Source organism: Cetorhinus maximus, chromosome 15, assembly GCF_964194155.1.
Source record: "Cetorhinus maximus chromosome 15, sCetMax3.hap1.1, whole genome shotgun sequence".
Lineage (NCBI taxonomy): Eukaryota > Metazoa > Chordata > Chondrichthyes > Lamniformes > Cetorhinidae > Cetorhinus > Cetorhinus maximus.
Window position 1 is genome coordinate 89,799,590 of NC_135893.1, and position 24,080 is coordinate 89,823,669.

General features: G+C 40.7%; 1 protein-coding gene across 9 annotated transcripts in view; it reads left to right on the top strand.

Annotated features, from left to right (window-relative positions):
• The window catches only part of traf7 (TNF receptor-associated factor 7), a 67,588-nt gene extending 44,114 nt beyond the window's left edge, over positions 1–23,474 (top strand). For 7 of the 9 annotated variants that reach the window (XM_078558894.1, XM_078558898.1, XM_078558895.1 and 4 more), the window contains 13 exons: positions 2,880–3,014; positions 5,610–5,827; positions 7,293–7,366; positions 9,523–9,571; positions 9,807–9,934; positions 10,958–11,040; positions 11,760–11,799; positions 12,059–12,175; positions 12,438–12,560; positions 14,778–14,897; positions 14,988–15,119; positions 17,960–18,079; positions 20,031–23,474. In XM_078558894.1, coding sequence (XP_078415020.1) covers positions 2,880–3,014; positions 5,610–5,827; positions 7,293–7,366; positions 9,523–9,571; positions 9,807–9,934; positions 10,958–11,040; positions 11,760–11,799; positions 12,059–12,175; positions 12,438–12,560; positions 14,778–14,897; positions 14,988–15,119; positions 17,960–18,079; positions 20,031–20,045 — 1,354 coding nt within the window. In that variant the 3' untranslated portion in view covers positions 20,046–23,474. The remainder of the gene's footprint in view (positions 1–2,879; positions 3,015–5,609; positions 5,828–7,292; positions 7,367–9,522; positions 9,572–9,806; positions 9,935–10,957; positions 11,041–11,759; positions 11,800–12,058; positions 12,176–12,437; positions 12,561–14,777; positions 14,898–14,987; positions 15,120–17,959; positions 18,080–20,030) is intronic. The other 2 variants (XM_078558897.1, XM_078558902.1) reach the window with 1 other exon arrangement.
• Positions 23,475–24,080: the final 606 nt, after the last annotated feature.

The following is a 24,080-nucleotide window of genomic DNA, read 5'->3' on the forward strand; positions in this document are numbered from 1 at the left end:
AGTTCTGTATGCATTTTTTGATGAACATAAATAATTTTATGTCAAACTTTGAGGAAGAGCAGGGAAACCTCCCACTTAAATGAATGAAGTGATCTTTCACCTTGTTTGTTTCCGAGATCTTAGTGCTAACTGGCTGCTGTGTTTACATGCAACAAAGTGACTTTGAAGCACAATCATTCTCCTTGTGAATTGTTTTGGGTGATCCTGAGGACAGGAAAGGTGCTATACAAATGCAAATTCCCCCTTTCTCTTCTTGCTTCCCTCTTTCTCTCCTAGCAAATCACAATTCTTCACTACTACAGTCAATGATTTTTGGGGGGGAAAAGTCTCCCCGAGAAAGCAAAGCTGTGTCTCAAACAATAGCAGATTGAAAGAGCCCGCTATTCAAGATTCAATCTGCCAGGGAATATCAAATTCCTGCACTTGAGACCAAGCGTTTGAAATTGGATTGTCTATCTTTCCATTTCTAGCACAGTGCAGGTAATTAATCAGTGTTAAACACTGTAGTTGTGGATCAGAGGTCACTGAAATCATATTTAATCTAATAATCTTGGGTGGGGGCATCTCAATTTAGCTCAACGACTGATACCATGTGCTTTAAATGATCTATTTGACACTATGGGGAGGATTTTCCCTGCAGCGGGTGGGCCTGGGAATGGTCACGAGACCGACCAGCGCCTGCGATTGGGCTCCGACTGCGATTTCATGCTAGCTGGCCAATTAACGGCCAGCCAGCTTGAAAGGCGCGCTAATAGCCTCAGCACTGCTGGGGTGGGGGCGGGAGGAGCGTGAGCGCTGAAGTGTGTGCATGCGTGGGGGGAGTGCGCACTGACAGCTCCCTGAAGGCAAAGAGCTGCCTCAGGGAGCTGACGGATTTTAAATACAAAAATAAACCTTTTACATATGAGATAAACATGTCCCCACAGGTAACTCCGTCACATGAAGAGGGACATGTGAAAAAGGATGTTAAAAAGTTTTAATTGTTTTTTTGGTAAGCGTTGGAAACCTCATCCCGCCCGTGGATGAGGTTTGGTAAAAAGTGCAAAGGCCGCCTGGCCTATTCGCCCGCCAAGCAAACGGTTCAACAGGCAGTGAAAAATGCAGCTTAATTATTTACTTAAGGGCCTTAATAGGTTTCTTAACTAACTAACACTGACCTTGCGTTTGCCTCTGGTGGCACATACTCCGAGCTGGCCTCGGCAGAATTCATACAAAAGCGGGGGTCAGAAGCGGGAGCGAAATAGTGGGCGATGACGTCAGGCGAGCGTCCCGAAATCATTGCGCACTCTCGCGCGTGCCCGCCAACCAAAAGTGCGAGGACAGGAAAGGTGCTATACAAATGCAAGAGTGCGTAATGATGTCAGGACGCTCACCTGACATCATCGCCCACTATTTCGCTCCCGTTCGGGCTGGGCACGTGCTCGCCCGCGGGACAAAAAATTCTGCCCCATGAAGTATGTGTTTAAGGGAAGATGGGAAGGGATTCTTTATATTGTGATCTAATAAATTTTCTACTGTTTTTCAATTTTCGTGTCAAATTCTCTTGCGCTTTTTCTCGTTGATTGTTAAATTGCGCCGTCATCTTTTTGTAAGGAGCTTTAAGTCAGGCTTATCCAACCTTTTCGCATGAGGTGCCACATTTCAATGTTTCTCTCACTCAAGCATCCAATGAGCAAATTTCAGCAAGATAAAGTTTGGCACAAAGTTAAACATGAATTTAAAAAAAGCGATAAAGTGATAATTGTTTAAAAAGTGTAATTAGTTAGGGTGACCATTAAAATGTGCCAAGCAGCAGAGTTAATCAATAAAACCATTTTCACCTTTTTTAAAAAGCAGAGCTAGAGAGACAGACTAGCCCCCAAGTCCTGCTCACCAGAGAAGGGGTGGAGACCAGGGCTGAACTAAGGAGTTGGGTTTAACTAACACTGACCTTGCGTTTGCCTCTGGTGGCACATTCTCTGAGCTGGCCTCGGTGGAATTCATACAAAAGCGGGGATCAGAAACGAGTTGCCTTTCAGCCTGGGTTTTCCTCTTCTCCTGGCCTGCTTTGTGGATAGGTTTTTGGGGACGGAGGAGGAAGAGGATAGGGTGTGTGTGTGTGTCCAGCTCACTGCCAGTCCCGTGGTTGTTGCTCGCTCGCTCACACCCCACCCGGGCCCAGGAGGTTTGTACATCTTACAGAGGAGGTATTCAGGATGCTATGAAGAGATGAGCTTCCCCTCTCTGCCCTGTCTGAGACTCCAGCTGCCCTGGACAGGGGGCTGGATGGACTCATTGCTGTGACCCTACTGACCCCCGTGTCCTCCATGGCTCGCTCCATCATCTTGACCACTGTGCTCCTTTGGGGGGTTGGTGCCCACGCAGGAGGATGAGGGTGAGAGAGAGGGAGAGAGATAGACCATGGCCAAAGGCAGAGAGAGTGCATGCTGTGAAAACAAAGATAAGCCATACATCTTGACGTGGGAAGAGAAACGACTTGTGATTGGAGGAGCAGCTCCTTGCAGAATCTTTCATTGAACTTACCTGTAGTTCGATTGGCCAGATACAGAGGCTTGGGGGACCAGGTTGTGGCCCACAGGCCATGGGTTGGACAAGCCTGCTTTGAGTGAAATAGAGTGCATGAAATAACTACTTTGTAACTGAAGACCTTATGTGAGTAAAGTGCAGTGAATTAGCTCCTGGGTAATGAGATCATGTTTGAATTTAGCATCCAGATCAAATTGCTCAGTACTGATACAAAATAGACATTTCCTCAATAAATGCTTTGTAGCAAATTTGTAAAATGACTTGATAATGCTACAAATAATGAACAAAGTTGTTCCCAAAAGAGGAAGTGTATGAATAAAATAATCTTGTTACAATGAGTTCTCTTTCTGCAGAGACCATGAGGGCAGCTGTGATTACCGGCCAGTTCGTTGTCCTAACAACCCAAACTGTCCACCGCTGTTAAAAATGAATCTTGATGCTCATCTTAAAGAATGTGAACACATCAAATGTCCTCACTCCAAGTACGGGTGAGTATTAATGTTTTTGCACTATGTCACCTGGGCCAGTTAGCTTAAGTTGGTTAAATGGCTAGCGTATGATTGAGAATAATGCCAACAGCACGGGTTCAATTCCCGTTCTGGCTGAGGTAGACTTGGGACCTGCCTCCTTGCCTGACCCATGCTTGATGCAGACCGGTGCCCCTCAAGCTATATAACCAGTTGTCTCTCTCTGATAGAGAGAGATGCCTATGGTCCAATGTGGACGATGGCTAATTACCTTCTACCTAGAATGTCACCTCTTCACTTGCTCATTTTTTTTTAACTCTGCTATGAAATTTCATTATCTGAAACTTTTTAGGCCAGAATTTTTGGCTCGGCGAGTGGGGGTGGGGCCCGCTGCCGAGGCGTAAAATGATGCGGGGTGACGGTGGGCGGGCATCCCGATGTCACTGCATGTCATTTAGATTTTCAGTTTGGCGGGTGCGTAGCTGACTCAAAGGCCATTTAAATTTCAATTAAAGTAATAAACTGAGCTGCCCATCAACCTTAAGGTTGGCGGGCAGGTGAAGAGCCCAGGCGGCCTTCGCATTTTTCATGGAACCTCATCCACAGGCAGGATGAGGTTTCATGAAGGATTTATAAATTAAAAACATTTTTTCATTAGTGTTCCTTGACATATCCCAACTCATGTGACAATGAGGGGACATGTCTTAAAATATTTTATTTTCTTTTCTTTATTTAAATTTTTAAACCTTAAACTAATCTCCCTGAGGCACCTCTGTGCCTCAGCGAGATTTTTGCGTTCTTTCGTGCACATGCGCGAAAGAGCGCAGGTCCCAACTCAGAGAACCCCCGCCCGCACAGGGAGCGCGCAGCGCCTCCGGGCGCAAGTCACGCTGGGCGGGCCTTAATTGGCCTGCCCATGTAAAATGGCTGCGCGGACCTGATCGGGGTGCCAGTCAGGTTTGCTCCCACTCTCCCACCCCACCCCCAATGAGGGGAAATTCTCCCCTTAGTGTTTTATTCCACTAATCTCTAAAATAACTAGTTTGCAAAGTGAATGCAGTAAATTACATGTAATATCATTTAATTGGTTTTATACAGTGTACAAATCGTGCACAGAGCCATTTTCATTTCATGATTTCATCGTTTACTATTGTGAAGAGTGACATACACACCGGTCTGAAGAGCCTCTGGGCAGAATTTTGCCGTCGGCGAGCAGGGGGCGGGGCCCGCTCGCCAACGTGTAAAATCACGCGGGATGACATCGGGCGGAACCCCCGACATCATCCCGGCCCATTTAAATTTTCAGGAAGGCGGGGGCACAGCAAAATCAGCTGCGGGCCCGCCGACCTGTCAGTGGCCCATTGAGGCCATTCACAGGGTCAATTATACAATTAAAGGACCTGCCCGTCCAACCTTAAGGTTGGCGGGCAGGCCAGGAGCCCCAGCGGCAAATAGATAAAACATGAAACCTCATCTACCGGTGAGGGGGATATGTTAGGGAATTTTTTTTTTCTCAATTTTTCATATTTTTAAAAGTGTAAGCGATCTCCCTGAGGCAGCACTTAGCCTCAGGGAGATGTGCGCTCTTTGGTGCGCATGCGCGAAAGAGCGCACTCTACGCTTTTGGGGAATCCCCCCTCCGCATAGCGCTTCCTGCCAGACGTCATGCTGGGCGGGTCTTAATTGGCCCGCCCGCGTAAAATGGCAGTGGGGCCCGCTTCCCCGGCGGGGATAGGCTCCCCGCCCGCTGGAGATTGGGTTGGGCCTGCCCGCCCACCCGACAGGCAGAAAATTCTGCCCTCTGTCTCTGTCGTAAAATCTCTTTTGCTTCAGTGGGGGCTGGCCACTGTCATTTATTGCTCACTGAGATGGCTTTATAGCTTCGAGCCCTATCCTTTACAGACAGTTTGAGTTTTCATTTATAAATAGAGTAATTATTAGTATATTGGAGGTGAGTAAAATCACTGGTGAGAAAAAGATCTCTTTACCACTTTTGTCTGCCAGCATCAGCATTACATGCCCCTATATCAGATATAGCACAACCCAATGTTCTACCTAATCAATGTTCCAGGGCCATTAGCAAACCTGCGGCTTCAGGCAAGGAATGGCGTTCTTCTCGTGCTCTAGTCCACATTATTCCTTTTAACTATCGCCATTAAAAGTAAATGAACTAGTCTTTTGTCACATTTGCTGTTTGTGGGTGCTTGCTTTGTACAAAAACTTAGCTACTTTCACCTGTATAACAACTGCAGCTAGATTTCAAAGTAATTCATTGCTTTGAGATAATTCTGAGAAGTGTGCTAAGATACCTATAATTACGCCTCCCTTCTCTTGATGTCATATATTCCTGCAGTGGCTCTTTTAATTTCATAGAATATTGCAAAGGAGAGCAGAACACCCATTGTCTCCTGCTTTCATTTGTTAATGTTAAAATTCTTATGCAGCCAAAACAAACTTTTCTTAATTTAATAAATAGTAATTAGATAAATAAATATTTGGGAAAAACAGCAGCATCATATCCTGTAAATGCACTGGATAGAAGCTAATGAGTTGTTGATTAATAACTGATTTGCCTGTTATTTTTGTCCCCTGCCTTTCTACCTCCCCCTGACTCAGATGCACATTCGTTGGGAATCAGGACACCTATGAAGCCCACCTGGAGGTGTGCAAGTTTGAGGGCCTGAAGGAGTTTCTGCAGCAGACTGATGATCGCTTTCATGAAATGCAAGTCGGCCTGGCTCAAAAAGACCAGGAGATTGCCTTCCTTAGATCAATGCTTGGGAAGCTGTCTGAGAAACTTGACCAGCTGGAGAAGTCTCTGGAGCTAAAGTTTGGTATGTAAAACTACCAGGAGTTTTTAATAAAGCAAAACATAGAAACCCTTTGCATCCATCTCAATTGTCTGAGAATTACTATAAAGTTTTGAGTTCTAAAGATGCTCAGCATCAGCCTCTGTCTTTAATTCTTTGACATGCAGTAATGTTTCAGCACCAAAATAGTGCACCAGTGTTGATTCAGAATTATAAATGCTATAAGTATTCAGTAATTTTATTTTATTTTGTAAATATTCATCAATATGTCAAGTCTAATTCTAATTGCTTGAGCAGCTGCTCTTAGCCCTTAATAGACGCTTACATTTCAGACTTTCAATTTTTATGCAATGTAGAAGAACAGATCAAAATAAATGACATTTTCCTGTCCTCCAAGGGAAAAAAGGCAAATGAGAAAGGTCTGAAAGGTCTCAAAAACCTTAACTGTCATCAAGAAAGGAAACAAGCCAACTTAAATATTGAATGGTTAATTTTTTGGTACGGCACATTGTGTTAGTTCACTAGGATGAGATGCTTTGCTGAGTTCCCTGTGCTAGTCACACTCATGTAGCTATTTTATTCCTTCATGGGATGTGGGCGGTACAGGCAAGGCCAGCATTTGTTGCCCATCTCTGATTGCCCTGTGTGGTTAAGAATCAACCACATTGCTGTGGGTTTGGTCACATGTAAGCCAGACCAGGTAAGGATGGCAAATTTTACCATTACTGAGGCTAGATTGGTTACAGTTAGCATGGTTACCATTACTGAGACTAGCTTCTCAATTCCAGACTTTTTTAAAATTGAATTTAAATTCCACCATCTGCCATGGTGGGATTTGAACCCATGTACCCAAAGCATTAGGCTGGGACTCTGGATTACTAGTTCAGTGACATTACCACCACTCCATCATCTCCCCTTGCACAGGATAGCCTGAAAGCAGACTATTTCTTGGCCACAAGGGACGCAGGGCCTCTACATGGGGATAAAATTGGAATTATGTCTTCATGATAAGAGTCCAGTGGCTTGCACACAGTCAATATCAAGTAGATTCTTATTCAGACCAGGACCGTGACAAAATTGTAGGTGTCCTGTACCTTTTAGAAAGTAAGTGTTCTGTGTATTGTTCGTCATCAAGCCAATTCAATCCGATTTATTGGGCAGAATTTTATGGTCCCTCCTGCTGGCTGGATTTTTGTGGTCCTGCCAAAGTCAGTGGCCTTTTTTTTTTTACAGCCCTGCTCCCACCGTGACGGGGCCATAAGATTCTGCCCATTGTGCCAGTAGCCTGAGAGAAGCCACCTGTTGAAAACCAGAATGTATATTGAAAGTTGCAAGGCACATTCAGTACTGCAAGGGTTAACTGTTTCCTTAGGTTAGAGCTTTTGCAATGAGCTGGCTACATGAGGTTTGTAACTGTTTATAATGGACTGTTGAACATATTAATTATTGTGGACTGGGAATTGAAACTGATGGAATTCTATTGTTTCAGATGTTTTGGATGAGAACCAAAGTAAACTCAGTGAGGATCTAATGGAGTTCCGCAGAGATGCTTCAATGCTAAGTGTAAGATTTGTGAAGTTTGTTTCTTGATGTCAAGCTGTAGCTGGGATTTCAAATACTACTTTACAACCCAGATGTTGGTTCTCTTTAATGTGGCTGCAGCTCTTGAGTTTATTTGCCTTTGTCAGACAAGCCTTACTTCTGGGAAACGAGGATGTTTGTTTTCTGCACATTGTACAGATGGCACATCCTGATAGTCTTGAGATTGCTGGCAGTAGTACACAGCAATGGAGTTCAAAAACACATTTAGAGTATCGTTGTAAAACAGGACAGTATGTGTTCAGCTCCTATTTCCTAAAATTGTCTAACAGCCTATGCATCACGCAAAGCTAAGACCAGTCAAGTTTGTTCGTGGGAATTGGGTATTTTGTGACTTAATGTATTTGACTTTTTTATTTTTTGGGCACAGCAATTAAATGCAGCTTCTTTACTTTCTCTGAACTATATCTGTTGTCCTGGATTTTCATTGTGGTTGTGCACAAGACTACTCCTTAAGCACGTAGGCTGCTTCTGCCACTGTAATATATTTACAGTTCAGTTTATGATAGCATTTACTGTAAGACACATCTGTAACTTAAAATGTTGTACAAGGACAACACTTAAGAAAATTATTTTATTTGAACGACTTAAATGAAAAACTGCATCCATGACAACTTGTTTGCAGTTATTTAACTGAGACCAGGCTATGTTTCATTTACAGATTCTGTAATTTAAAATCAAAGCAATTAGGATTTTCAATAACTATTTCTTAAATGGGGAGAGATTGAGAAATGTTGATGTCCAAAGAGACCGGGGTGTTCTTGTTCATAAATCACTAAAAGCTAACATGCAGGTGCAACAAGCAATTAGGAAGGCAAATGGTATGTAACCTTTATTGCAAGGGGGTTTGAGAACAGGAATAAGGAAGTCTTGCTGCAGTTATATAGAGCTTTGGTGAGACCACACCTGGAGCATTGTGTGCAGTTTTAGTCTCCTTACCTAAGGAAAGATATACTGGCTACGGAGGAAGTGCAATGAAGGTTCTCCAGATTAATCCCGGGCTTGACAGAGTTGTCCTATGAGGAAAGATTGAGAAGACTTGAGTCTGTGTTCTCCAGAGTTTAGAAGAATGCAAGGTGATCTCATTGAAGTGTTCAAAAGAGGGCTATAGATGCAGGAAGGATGTTTCCCTTGGTTGGAGTTCTAGAACCAGGGAACACAGTCTCAGGATAAGAGGTAGACCATTTAGGACCAAGATGAGGAAGGATTTTTCCAGTCGGATGGTGATAAATCTTTGGAATTCTCTACCAGAGGACTGTGGAGGCTCAGCATTGAGTATGTTCAAAGCAGAGGTCGATAGATTTCTAGATACCAATGACAATGGGGATAGTGTGGGAAGATGGCGTTGAGGTAGAACATCACCCATGGTCTAGTTACATGGCAGAGCAGGCTTGAGGGGCTGAATGGCCTACTGCTCCTATGTTCCTAGTAGGTGGATTATCAAACCTTCAGTGTAGACCTCCTCAGTGCTTTTGATTGATAATGCCAGTCTATCACACTCCCATAGCACAGTTTTGATCTGGCTTCTTCAGTATGTGCTCTGTAAATGCAGAAAACTTGCATAATCCACATTTTACTACTTAGAAGAAAGCTTCGAAGCCACTTTGAAAGGTAAATTGTGTGGAAATCGCTGCAGCTTTGCCACATCTATGCTTGTGAATACTGCAATACAGTGTAATAAAATAGAACCATTTGATTTGTCCTTGAAAGCATTTGACATTGATTCAATTCCAGCATTTGTATTTCAAAGCAGAATGCAGGTGTTGTAAATACCCATGATGGGCAAAAAGCCTTGTTTCTAATGTTTCCATATCACAATGCATTTTTCTTTTTTTGCCTTCTAGTGCTTTGATAATTGTCTGTAATCAGAAAGAAACACTCTAAATCTTGAGTGTATTTTGCAGTGATGGTTCAAGCTGGGGCACTGAGATTTTTTTTTAAAGATCAGTTCAAAATGTTAAAGTGTACTTCAGTATAGTTTTGAGACATACAAAAATATGACTCAATTCCCTTGACCTACATAAATGATTTTTTAAATGTCCAAACCATTATGTGTCAGAATGTTATTGCAATATGCTATTGTGTAACTCGATAGTAATGCAAATTTCATTTTATTATAGGATGAACTTTCGCACATCAATGCCAGGTTAAACATGGGAATCCTGGGTTGTAAGTACTTCTCTTAAAAATTCAGTCCATGCTTTCTTTCAAAGTGCAGACACTTGCAAAAGTAATTTCTGTTCACTTGGTGAATGCTGACTAACGTAAAGTGGATCTGCAGAGGAAGTCCAGTAATTTCCTAATGAAAAGTATTGCAATATGGTTGTTTTCAATAAATAATACTGCTATAAACCCCCATTCCTCTTGTCACCCAGATGTTGATATTGTTTCATTCTGTTTTCAGCCTATGACCCTCAGCAAATATTTAAGTGCAAAGGTACCTTTGTGGGCCACCAGGGTCCAGTTTGGTGTTTATGTGTCCACTCTACTGGTGACCTGCTCTTTAGTGGCTCTTCAGATAAAACTATCAAGGTGTGTTTTTGAATCTCTGTTTAGAAGCTGAGCACTTTATACTGTATTGTCTCTCTACAAAGCACTTCAACAAAATAAAAGTTTATCTAATTTTTCACCATCCTATTCTCACACTCTGGGTACAATTTGGGGAACTGTCTTTTCTAAGAATTCTGTGTGTATCTTATTCTGCTGCATTTAGCAGTCTCAGCTCTACAATTTTTCTAAACCTCACTGCCTTGCTACTTTTCTCCCCAATTTAAAAGCTGACTCAAAACAATTTTTTCAACCAAGCTCTCTCGTTTCAATTATTGTTCAACATCAGTGGAGCAACTTGGGACATTTTCCATACTGAAGCTACTGTATTAATGCAAGTTGCTATCTGTCAAATTGGTGAACTTAAAACTGTTCATTAAATTGTCACATTTAAATTATTGGGTTCCTTAGTGTGTGGCTCTCTTGAGTGTTCCAAATTGCATAGTGAATTGCACCTTCTGTAACTTTGAAAGGTTTCTTTGAAACCTACCATCTAATGTACTTTTTCTAACAACAAACTCCTGAAAAAGTACACCAGAAGCTGTGCTTCAGTATATTTAGTTTTATATTGTAATAAAAAATACTCATTTCATAAAAATATCAAATCTTAACCACATAGACTTTGAATATTTCATACAATAATGAGATGAAGTTTTGCTGTAAGATAGTGCGTTTAATGACGATGTCTCAAGTTGTTTCACAAAGGAGGACAGGATGTTGGGCAATATTTGAAAAAACTTATGAATTGCTTTCTCAGCTATTTTAACAGATATATTAATGTGTTTAAACAGATTATTAGTTTTTTAAAAAATGGCAGACGCAGAAGTTCATATGAGCATGTTAAGCATTCATATGTTAGTACTGCAAAGCAATTTTCATCCCATGTGTTGAGTGGAGGGCTGTTAATGGCTGTTGAATTTTAAGGATTAATTTGTAATTTATATTGATAAAATAAAGTCGCTTTATCAGTATTTAAGGCTAAGAATTGATCTTTGACACCTGTTTTAGGTATGGGATACCTGTACTACATACAAATGCCAGAAGACTCTTGAAGGACATGATGGCATAGTCTTGGCTCTGTGCATTCAAGGGTATGTAATTTGGTAGCAAAGTTTTCACAAGTCTGTTTGAAGAATAAAGCTGCCCTTGCCTGGTTTATTCCAGTCATAGCCAGACAATGGCTTGTCTTCCCTTTCCCAGACTATTGCTTCTGCACTTCCCCAAAGATCTTTCTTTGCTTTCTTCCATTTCTCATCTAAACACTGCCCCTTGCTGATGTCATCCAAAAACATAACATCACATTCCCCATGTATGCTGTGATACTCAGTTTTCCCTCGCCACCGCTTCTCTAGACTGCTCCATTGCCTCTGATTTGTTGCACTGCTTGTGCAACACAGAATGTGATGAGCAGACAGAAATTCATTTCAATTAAATATTGGGAAGACTAAACTAATTAACCCATGTCTCTGCTCGTCAGCAACTGAAATACTCTTCTGAGCTTCCAGTGGTCTCCTGGTTGGCTTCCCATCTTGCACCCTCCATAAACTTGTTCAACTGAACTCTGCTCCCTGTATCCTAACTCGCACCAAGTCCAATTCATTACTCTCCTCTATGCCCGACCTACATTGACTCGGTGTAAAATTTTGTTTGGTAACAGTTCTGTGAAGCACCTTGGGACATTTTACTTTGTTAAAGGTGCTACATAAATGTTAGTTGCTCTTGCTGGCACTTAGTTTTCTAATGGATATGACTCTTTAAATAAAAAATATTAACATGTACTCTCAAATTTCTTATTAATTTTGAATTACAGGAACAAGTTGTACAGTGGCTCTGCAGATTGCACAATAATTGTAAGTCTACTAATAGAAACTACTGTAAAAGTCTATAATAATTTGTACGGCTGAATTTGTAAAAGACATAATTACAAATGCAACCATATTATTTTACAAAATATACATTTTAGAAAGACGCTGCAAGGTTTTTATTAATTTCCGTTTGTGTGAATGTGTCTTACTCCTGTGCTCTCCATCCATCTCCCTCCCCATGATTGGCTCTGTGCTTATGTTCTTGAGTTGATGTGTTTTTCCTCTTAAATCGTTCCCTCTCCAGGTTTGGGATATTCCAGCTTTGCAAAAAGTCAATACCATTAGAGCGCACGACAATCCAGTTTGCACTTTGGTATCATCTCACAATATGCTCTTCAGTGGCTCACTCAAAGCTATTAAGGTAGTTAATCTATTGAAAGGTTGCAGTTAGTGACCGCATCTCTTGTATGTTAGTAGTACAGGATATTCATCATTGTCATTTGCTTTTGTACATCATAACCAGCTACCTTTTTGATAATTTGTTTAAATCCTGCTCTTTGTGAAAGACCAGATGGTTTCCTATAAATGATCCATACCAATACTATAATGGGCAGTACAAAAGTAGAATATATCTTGGCAGTTTCCATTTTTAATAACTTGTTTTAATGCAATTCCTTCCTAAGGTTTGGGACATAGTGGGCACAGATCTAAATCTGAAGAAAGAGCTCACTGGTTTGAATCACTGGGTGCGTGCACTGGTGGCCTCTCAAAATCATCTTTACAGTGGATCTTACCAGACAATCAAGGTTGGCTTTCTAGACCCTTCATTTTTTACATAATAAAGTTTTCGCATTTTGATATGTTCTGTTCATGAGGCTAATCATTCTAATAGGGCGGAATATTGCACTTGTCAGACAGACAGGCGCGCGCCTGACTCAGACGAGCATAAAATAATGCGCAATGGCGTGGTGTGAGCGTCCCGACGTCATCGCGCATTTGCGCGATATTTCGGTCAGCGGGTGCGCGCAGGAGTCAGCAGCACGCCCACCGACAATTAACAGGCCTGTTAAGGCCATTAAAGTTCTAATTAAATGAAATTTCTCGCAGGCGAAAAGGCCAAACGACCTTTAGATTTCTTGCGAAATCTCATCCATGGGCATGATGAGGTTTCAATCAGTGATTTTTAAAAAAATAAAAAATTTTCAAACTAACTTCTAACATGTCCCTGCTCATATGACTCTGTCACATGAGGGAACATGTTATTAATATTTTTAAATTCTTTATTTTTTTATTTTCAAAATTCTTCAGCTCCCTGAGGCAGCTCTGTGCCTTAGGGAGCTTTTAATGCACACACCCCCGCGCATGCGCACACTTCTGCACTTGCGCTCCTCCCACTCCCCCCAGCAGTGCTGCAGCGCACGTTTCACGCTGGCTGGCCATTAATTGGCCAGCCAGCATGAAATTCATGTCAAGGCCCGATCACAGGTGGTGGTTGGCTTCGCGACCTCTCCCGGGTCTGTCCGCCATGTCAGCCCGATGAGGGCAAAATTCTGCCCATAGTTTCTAAAAAAAACAAGTCAATTGGAGATGCATCAGAAGATATATAACGGCTGCTCTGAGCAAGTTGTGTGAAGAGAATTATCAATAATGCTTTTTAAATAATGGGTAAGCTTTACAATGTGGCAGCTGCTGACTTGATATGTGTAGCTTTTGTTCCACATTGGTACTTTGACTAGAAAATAGGCATTTAAATTCCTTGAAATCTCTTGAGTGAATTAACTTAATCTGAGAACGGGCTAATTAATGGAACATATTAATATCTTCCCTTGTACTATTACAAAGCCTCCAAGAGTCATATTGGTAGAAGATCCAATTTTTCATTTGGAGAGTCTGATGTGTAATTATTTATTGTATTTCAATATCTACATTAGAACTAAAGGGTTTGGGTTTTTGTTCTTTGGAAGCTATAACTGACCAAAGTTGAAACTGTGCAGTGCCTGTGGGCTTTTTAACAATTGTTACATTTACCCTTTATAGGCCAGAATTAACACTGGCTGTTAAAACCTTGTTAAACACGAGATGTATTACCTACAGCTATATATTTCACTAAGATGATACAGATATTAACTTGTTCCTCATTTGTGAATTACTTGGGGAAATATCTGCACATGCAATCCTATTGCCAAGTCCTCCTTTAACAGCAGTCTTTGTAAATTGCCAATGCTGTATGTCATACTCATAAGCCCAAATACTGCCCCTGTATCTATGGTAACAATGTATAACTCTGAACAGATGCGGCACTGTTCAATTTTTCCACTAGCATGATTCGTGATGATGGGGGTCACTTCCTGGAAATTACTATGTAAAAGGCCTCGCCCTGATCAGAATTAGACACAAACCTTAAAACCCAAGTATAAGCCCTAAAATATATAACAGCTTTATAATTTTTGCTTTGCTGAATTATTTTTGCTGTGTATTGTTTTGTAATTGTATTACATAGCTACAGAAATTCCATTACTTGCAGATGATGCTAAGAATAGCCTATTTGGTAAGCTGCAAAAGCCACCTAGTGTTCAAAGGAGCTAGCCCTCTGGGATATGTAGCATATGTTCTACAGCATATTTCATCTTTTAACATTTATGAATTGTAATGATTAGAGTTGAGTTCCATACTTGCTTGCTGACTGCATGAGTGCTTTGTGTCCATTTGTACATTTGTATTGTCAAATACATCAAATAATGGTCAAAAGTAGATCAGGCATTTCATTCTTTTGAAAGCATAATATTTTATTAATTAGTAGTACAGCAACAATTTAATTAGTTGCTCTCATAAATTCTATGGGTTCCTTATGTTTTTCACTGAAATAATTTACATTATTCCCCCCCCCCCACCTTGATTCATTTACTTAAGACCATAAGGACATGAAATTAAGCAAACTTTGCTTAATGAAGGTTTGTATTTTAAAAAAATATTAACAGCTACTTTTTATTCCGCTGTAATGTACATCTGAATTTCATTTACAGATCTGGGACATAAGAACTCTAGAGTGTGTGCATGTACTGCAGACTTCTGGTGGTAGTGTGTACTCCATTGCAGTTACTAACCACCACATTGTGTGTGGAACCTATGAAAATCTCATCCATGTAAGTATTATCCTTCCCTAAAGAGTAAATTTATTACAGTGTACTTGAGAAGATTTGTTTGATAGAGTATTGCGATTATCCTTTTCATAGGTATGGGATATAGAATCTAAAGAACAGGTTCGAACACTGACTGGCCATGTAGGCACAGTATATGCATTGGCTGTGATTTCAACGCCAGACCAGACCAAAGTCTTCAGTGCATCTTATGACCGATCACTTAGGGTAAGTTGCAGTGTGACATGAAACTGTAAATAATGCAGACAAGTTGGTCCATTTCCTGACATCCAACGACCAGCATTCTTCCTACTAGTACCATCGTGTAGTTGAACAATGTACTTGCATGAAGCATTTGCACCACTTACACTAACCAAAGCACGGAGAAAATGACACCATACTGCATTTTGATGTGGGAGAATATGTTTGTAATCCTGCATTGTAGGTGCTAGCTGCAAATAGGACTTAAGCTTCCTCTGACAAGTTCTATTGAATCCCCTGAGTTATACTCCCCAAGTGCTGAATGCCTGGGTAGCACCTGCGTTCTGTCGGACCAAGTTCAAGGAGCTCTAGGCTCCATTGCCTCACTTTTGAGGTTTAATATCCCCTGAAACCTTTAATTATGCAACAGCCTCCTAATGCCTTCCCAGTTGTTGTTTAGGCTCATACTCTCAAGTGCTAATCAAACAAAGGCAAGTGCTAATCAGGGCTTAGCAGAGATTTAGTCAGCTGCAGACTGATGCAGACCTTTAAATGGCTCTACAGATATTTGAGGGCTATAGCAAGGGTTCCCTTCTCTATTCTAATAATCCTAAATGCAACTGTACTCGATTGATAGTGAATGTCTTTGTATCCTTACAAAGATAAAGAAAAAATGGTCAATAACCCACCAATACTACAGTGTGTGTAGTTGGTCTACCAATGATAGGAGAAGAATGCTCTTTCAATATTGTACAAACAATCTTGCTATTTCTTGGAAAATGTTTCTTGTACAGTTCTTTTAGATGAATCAGCTGCTTTAATCAAATCTGATATTCTGTGAAAGTGTTGACTCAGAAAATAGATCATAAGAAATAGGAGCAGGAGAAGGCCATACAGCCCCACAAGCCTATTCCGCCATTCAGTAAGATCATGGCTGATCTTCTCCTCGCCTCAACTCCACTTTCCTGCCTGCTCATAACCTTTGATACCTCTATCATTCAAAAATCTGTCTGTCTCACCTTGAATATATTCAATGGGCAGAATTTTGCCATCGGTGAGCAGGGGGCGGGGACCGCTCGCTGACGCGTAAAATGACGCGGGATGACATTGGGCGGAACCCCTGACGTCATCCCGCCCCATTTAAATTTTCAGGAAGGCGGGGGCACAGCCAATTCAGCTGTGTGCCCGCCGACCTGTCATTGGCCAATTGAGGCCATTGACAGGATCATTGAAACAATTAAAGGACCTGCCTGTCCAACCTTAAGGTTGGCGGGCAGGCCAGGAGCCCCGGCGGGCAATAGAAAAAACATGAAACCTCATCCACCAGCGGGATGAGGTTTCATGTAGGGATTTAAACAGTTTAATAAAGTTTTAGTGTAATTTATGAACATGTCGCATCTCATGTGACATTGTCACATGAGGGGGACATGTTAAGGATTTTTTTTTTCTATTTTTAATGTTTTAAACAGTTTTTAAAAGCAGCACTTAGCCTCAGGGAGATGTACGCTCTTTTGTGCGCATGCACGATAGAGCGCACTCTCGCTTTTGGGGAATCCCCCCTCCGCCCACACAGAGTGTGCATGGTGCTTCCCACCAGACGTCACGCTGGGTGGGCCCTAATTGGCCCGCCCACGTAAAATGGCGGTGGGGCCCGCTTCTCCGGTGGGGATTGGATCCCCACCCGCCAGAGATTGGGTTGGGCCCGCCCGCCTGGCAGGCCGAAAATTCTGCCCAATGACTCAGCCTCCACAGCTCTCTGCATAAAGAATTCCAGAGGTTTTTTGATCCTCTGATGTAAGAAATTCCTCCTCATCTCCTTTATAAATGGGTGACCCCTTATTCTGAAACTATGCTCCGTAGTTCTAAAATATTGCAGAAAGTGCTGGAAAAGCTCAGCAGGTCTGGCAGCATCTGTGGAAAGAGAAACAGAATTAACATTTTTAATCGAATTACTCTTCTTTGGAACTGCTCTTCTCTCTAGTTCTAAATTCTCCCAGGGTGGGAAACATCTCAGCGTCCACCCTGTCAAGACCCCAAGTTTTGATAGGATCACCACTTATTCTTCTTGATCGCCAATGAGTATAGGCCCAATCTGCTCAATCATTCCTAATAAGACAACACTTTCACATAGGAATCAACCTAGTGAACCTCCTTTGAACTGCCTTCAATGCAAGTGTATTCCTCCTGAACTAAGGAAGCCAAAACTGTATGCAGTACTCTAGATGTGGTCTACCAATGCCCTGTACAGCTCTAGCAGGACCTCCATACTTTTATAATGCATCCCCCTTGCAATAAAGGCCAACATTCCATTTACCTTCCTAAGTACTTTCTATACCTGGACGCTAATTTATGTTTTATGTACAAGGACACCCAGAACCCTCTGTATTGCAGCATTCTGTAGTTTCTCTCCATTTAAGTAATATTTTGGTTTTATATTCTTCCTACTGAAGTGGACAATCTTGCATTTTCCCACATTATACTCCATCTGCTAAACATTTTGCTCATTCACTTAACCTACTTATATCCCTTTGCAGACTCTGCATCCTCCTCACAGCTTGCTTTTCTACCTATTTTTGTATCGTCAGCAAATTCGGCTACAATACACTTGGTCCTATCATCCAAGTCATTAATATAGATTGTTAATAGTTTTGATGTACTTCAATAATTGTTAGCAAATTTAAGTTATAAATACAGCATTTGGGATAGAAAAGTTTAACTTTTTCATTCTTTCCGATGTGTTCAAAGTTCCATCATGTTTTTAAATTAACTACAGGTATATATTATGTTGGCGTGTTCATGATGTTCTAGGTTCTTTAAAATGTAGCACTGTTTCCAGTCCTCATGTCCATAATTATAATTTTATCTAGGTTTGGAGTATGGATAACATGATCTGTACACAGACATTGCTTCGTCACCAAGGCAGTGTTACTGCCCTTGCTGTGTCCAGAGGACGGCTCTTCTCGGGTGCAGTGGACAGTACAGTTAAAGTAAGTAACTTCAGTTTATTTTACAAAATAAGATGGCAAACTGCTAATGCTGGAATTATTAAATTAAAAGAGAAAAAAACAGGAAATGCCTGAAATATACAGCAGATCAGTCAATATCTGTAAAGAGGAAAGATGGCATGGCATGTGAGATATATACCCCCAAAATATCTTAACTTGTATTTTCTCTTTGTACATATTGACTGACCAATATGTATTTTCCAGTTTTATTCTATATTGTATTTGTTCACAGAAATTTATTTCAAAATGTTTAAGTCTAGTTGAGGTTAAGTATTCTTTAATATTAGGGCTGTATTCTATTTTTATTTTTCGTTATTGGAGCAATTCGAAAAGATATATATTGTTGGGGAGGGGGGAGGGAATATTATTTCAACTGAAGTTAAGAGGAGCCAGGGAGATGCTTGACTAGAAAGATTTTTGAAGGTCTGAGACATGTAGCAATTCAGGGAGGCAAAAGAGAATTCCAGAGTGCAAGGATGTGCCGCTCAAGGCTCTGCAATGGATGTTGGAAAGAAGAGAGGGGATAACACACAGTGGACAAGCCAGAAAACTGCAGAGTGCAGGGATGAAGGGGGTTGTAGTCTTAGGGTGAGGCAAGGCGCTGGAAGGATTTGTGAACTAGCTGCTGATCCCAGGACTCTTCCACTACTGCCCAGCTCACTTTCCTGTGGAGAAACCTATGGTATTTATGTAATTCCTTTCTGCATGGGCATGGCTGAGATAAGGGACTGTTATGCTGTGGCAGGTGATATGTGCCAAGTGAACCAAATTCACAAAGGAAACTTGGCCATGCTATTGCAACGGTTTTGCAATTTGTATTTATTACGAGAAGATTTCAGCATTGAATTCAGAGGTAATGAGTCCACTAACACCTTTTGGAGGTTTTAAAAACTAAATTAAAACATTTATTAATAAAAGAAAAGATTTCAAGCATAAAATTTCAGTTACTTAATACTATAACAAATCTCAAAATTCCTAATTAAACTGTCTCCCAACTACAAACCCCCTTTAAGGCAACAGTCCAAAATAGATTATTAATTTAAATAGCAAGCCAGCAAATTTACCACACCCATGCAAAAGTGGAATTGCAAAGGCTTTTCTCCAACTTTAGTTACTGAACACAGCAGACTTTTGCAAGCATGGCTGGGGGCTTCCTCAAGGCTGTTTTACAGTGTCCTTTTAGTTCTTATCTGGGCCCCACAACATGACCTTCCTTCTTTATACATGTTTCTCTCTCTTTAATCGGTAAATTCCATTGTTCTATATGTCTTTGGAAATGTACTTTTCCCATAATATAAAATATTTCATGTTGCCAATATGGTCAGTACCTTTTGGGAAAAATAAACATAATAACTTTGCCCTGTTTATCTTGTTAATTGTAAACATCCTACCATCCCTTTGAAATCCAAACAACTTCACTTATCTAAAAATGCAAATTTCCTTCACACCCTACATGCTTAGACCCCATCTATGTTTACTCATTAGCATTTCAACTACCTTTTACTCCCAACTACTGTTGATAATTTCAAGCTTGCTGCCTATCTGACTCTTAATTTAATTAAATCATACAGACCGAATCATATACACTCACACCCATAAACCTATTTTACAATAAAACACAATAATATTATGAAACTTATTATAGTTTTGTGACAGGGACATAGGACTATCAGGTTGAGAACTTCCTCTTGACCATATCCTGATCCATTGCACTGGAGCTGTCAGTACACAGTCTACTGTAGCATATCTTTGTTGCATGAAGTTGGATCTGTAAACCGGTGTTTAGGGCACAATTTTCAAATATCGTCTAGAACTTGTTTTGTTATTGAATGTTTGGACATTTTAAAACGAGCCAGAAGAATTTAATTAAGCACTTGCTGAATTTTGTTTTGCTTGAAGTCCATTAATGCTTTCATTGTTTCCCTCCCTCCAGGTCTGGACCTGTTAGGACACGAAAATGTTATTAAATGACTGGAACATTCTCTGTGGCTTGCCTTTGTGGATGTTTTTTTTTTGGAATGGAAGTAATGCCACTGCAACTTGGCTGCCGCAGCGCAATCTGTTCTAAGATTGCTGTCCGATTTCGAGACTGACCAGCATGGCATGCTTTCTGCAGCAGTGAAAGCCACAACTCTAAATTTACAACGGGGAAATGACGTTCCAACATTGTCAATTCAGTAGAATTAACAGTGTTCTTAAGGAATTGATTGGAGACAGTTTAGATTGAAATGCACACACTGTGGAATGGCTTTGGAAAGCATTACAGGGTTGAACTTTTTTTTGTGTGTGTGTGTGGAAATTGCTGGAAAATGTTCTGTAGTTTACTGAGTCTTTAGTGACAGAAATTGTACACTGCAGCATTGTAGGTGATTGTGTCTTCCAGTAGTTTAGCAGTCTCTACATGTTATTTTATACTTATATGGCATATATACTCACACACGCCATTTCTTGGGCCACAGGCAAGTAAAATATTCAACCCATGTATTAGCTAACCTTAATTTGATCCGTGTTTACTTTTACAAAAACAAATTGTAATATAGTAAGGTAGGCAGATTACTGAAGCTGTGATCCTTTTACCTTCTGAATGCCGCCCTGAAAAACTTAGTGAAACAGCTGTAATGAGGTACGATTTCTCCATCACTACTTCCCTAAAGGTAAATTCTGTATTCCAAAGTTCTACTTTTGCCAATATATGTGTGGCTGAGGCATAACAACAATTTCACATTGAAAGTAATATCTATTGCTGCTACATTTTGACTTCTGTTTATAGCAGTTTATAAAATATAGCTGCATAATTGCTCTACTAATGAAGTAACAAAGCTTTAAAATCAGACAGACTGATCGAGAACAAGCTTACTCCAATCAGTGTTGTACAATTATTGATCTTTGACATGCAGTATATGAATTTTTAATAGGATGATTAAATAGAAGTGAATAGAAGTACGGGATCTTCTGAAGAAAATTAAGTCCCGATTATGTTGTTTTTAAAATTGGAAATCTACAAGGTCTTCCTGCTTTTCCTCTTTGCTCCCTCCCCCACCCCCTCCTCGCTGGGCTTCCCTGAAGACTCACTGAATAAATGGACAGCATGGTGTGGTAGTGAGCCACATTATCTGGAAAGTTCTCTAATTTAGTCCCTGGTATGGTCAGCCAGGGTAACAGTGAGGGTGCTACACTTGACCTCTGCCTTGTTCAGCTAGGAGAGGTCGAAATCATCCAGGGTTCTTACACTTCTTTGTCGTGCAGTCATCTTTGTTGAAAGTGTGCACCATATGGATTTTGGGTCCAGCAGCCAGTGGTCAACTTGTGAGGCACTCTGGCACTTGGTCTAAATTGCCAACTGTGAGAAGGATATCGAGGAGAATTAATTGTGGAAGGGGTTGGGGTGGGCACTGTACTTCCCCAAAGTCACATGCTACAGAGTTTAGCAAGTTTGGATAAGGATATATTATGCAATGCCTGTAAGGTAGTGACTTCCACTAGGAAGAGTTCTGGAAATGACGTTCAGTGTGAATTATGTTTGTGTACAAAGCTTTGCCTCTTTTCCAACTCAAGAGAACTCCTGCATTTTCCCATTTGAGTGCATATGAATACATAGTTAATAGCTATATCATAATGCCATATGGATCCAATGCATTTTCTAACGAAGCGAAGTAACATCCATATAAGTCTTCATCTTTCATAAGTGGTTTCAGTTATGTGGTTCATGATTTTAAAAACTATAAATTAGAACCAGTCCTAGGAATTATTACACAATTCTACTTGTTTAGCTACTCTACAACAGTGTAAGTCTAATCAGTTGGCCTTTTGACAAGATAGGCTTCAATTAGAGTAAGGTTGACATATATAGATCTTGCCTGAGTAAGATCCATCAGCTAAGAAGGTAGTATATATTTGAATAGATCAATATTTCAGTAAGAGTTACTTATAAAATTATAGATATCATGTGTTTTGACATTGTGAATGGAAATCAATATTCAATAATGAAATGTGACTGAATGTTGAATGTGTTAACTGTGTATATGAGAATTACAGGTATACATTTGCAGTTTACAATGCAAGCATCGATTTCACCACAGTGAAGAATAGTATTTAGAGTGAGAATATTTGGTTGTCGAATTAGCCTGTTTTAAAAGATTGTTTTTACTAATGTAACAAGTGCCTAATTTTTAGAGCCCAGCTGTACTTGCATTTGACCCCTAAAACACCACTCATTGGTTGTGCTGACTATTTTCAACCTGTTTTTTTTTCCCATTCATTCATGGGATGTGGGCATTGCTATCAAGGACAGCATTTATTGCCCATCCCTAATTTCCCTTGAGAAAGTGGTGAGCTGCTTTCTTGAACCACTGCAGCCCATATGGTGAAGGTACTCTGACAATGCAGTTCAGTAGGGGGTTCCAGGATTTTGACCCAGGGTAGAGAATTAATGTGTTGACACATTTCCAAAATGCGTCCCAGGTGGGAGATGAAATTAGTCTCCAGAAGTTGAAAGTGAGAGGTATCTGACAGCTGCAACCAAGTAACTCACTTGGTCACAGTGCCATAAACGGTTCAACTACTTGGCTGATCTCCTTCCTGTTGAGGAAGGGGGCTGATTTGATGTTGACTTAGCAATGGGAAGTTCTGCATTGCATGCATACGTGCACACTTGCTTAGCATGGATGTATTTTGTATTGAAATAGAGAATGTCTGTTTTAAATGCCTAATTTTTAAATCATAAATGTCTTGAAGAATGAACAGTTGGAAATCAAACAGAAGATGAAGAGGATGGTACGTTTTGCATGCCTTGTGTTGTGTCCTGTTTTGTAGAACTGTCCAAAAATGCCTTATTTGTTTTGTTCAGGAGTTCAGTAATTGAAAGCCAGACCATCGTATGTTAGAAAATCATTTTGACCTGTTGGTTCGGGATATCTTTGAGGGATACGATTGGTAGATAAGGTAATTTGCTGCAGTCTTGTCAAGTGCATACCTGATCGAGACATAGATTATAATTTGCCACTCCCAATTCACTATTTTATATCGACATCCTTATCATAGCAAAGCTCTGGTCTAAACAGAACACAGTGTGGCTGATCAATAATGCATTTATCAAGATTCCATTATAAGTGACAAGGCCTAAGGCAGGGATATTGTAACCGTGAAGCATAGTAACTGTGAACCCCTGCCAGTGGATAGCGTATGTTCATCCATTTAGCTGCTGCTTTAAGCATCTGGTACCCACAAACCTAAAGAAGTAACCAAAGCTCCCTTCAGTTATTTTGCACCTGTATTGTATTGAAAAGATTATGAAACTCTACTAATTGAACTGATGTATCACGTGACTGTAGATTTTTATCATTTTGTTAAAAGATTTACAACAATAAATCTTCCCCCCCTAATTTTTGTGTGTTTAATTTAAACTCTTAATAGATTACTACTGAAGTAGTTCCCTGTAAGATATCGTAAGTGCTGGGGTAGGAGGAGTTCTGAGAATACCAATGTTGGTTATGTCACACACTTGTCTGTACATTTTTTTTATTCGTTCACGGGATGTGGGCTTCCCTGGCTGGGCCAGCATTTATTACCCATCCCTAGTTGCCCTTGAGAAGGTGGTGGTGAGCTGCCTCCATGAACCGCTGCAGTCCATGTGGTGTAGGTACACCCACAGTGCTGTTAGGAAGGGAGTTCCAGGATTTTGACCCAGCGACAGTGAAGGACAACGATATATTTCTAAGTCAGAGTGGTGAGTGACTTGGTGGGGATTTCCAGGTGGTGGTGTTCCCATCTATCTGCTGCCCTTGTCCTTCTAGATGGTAGTGGTCGTGAGTTTGGAGGGTGCAGTCTAAGGAGCCTTGGTGAATTCCTGCAGTACATCTTGTAGATGGTACACACTGCTGCTACTGTCCGTTGGTGGTAGAGGAAGTGAATGTTTGTGGATATTGTGCCAATCAAGTGGGCTGCTTTGTCCTGGATGGTGTCAAGCCTCTTGAGTGTTGTGGGA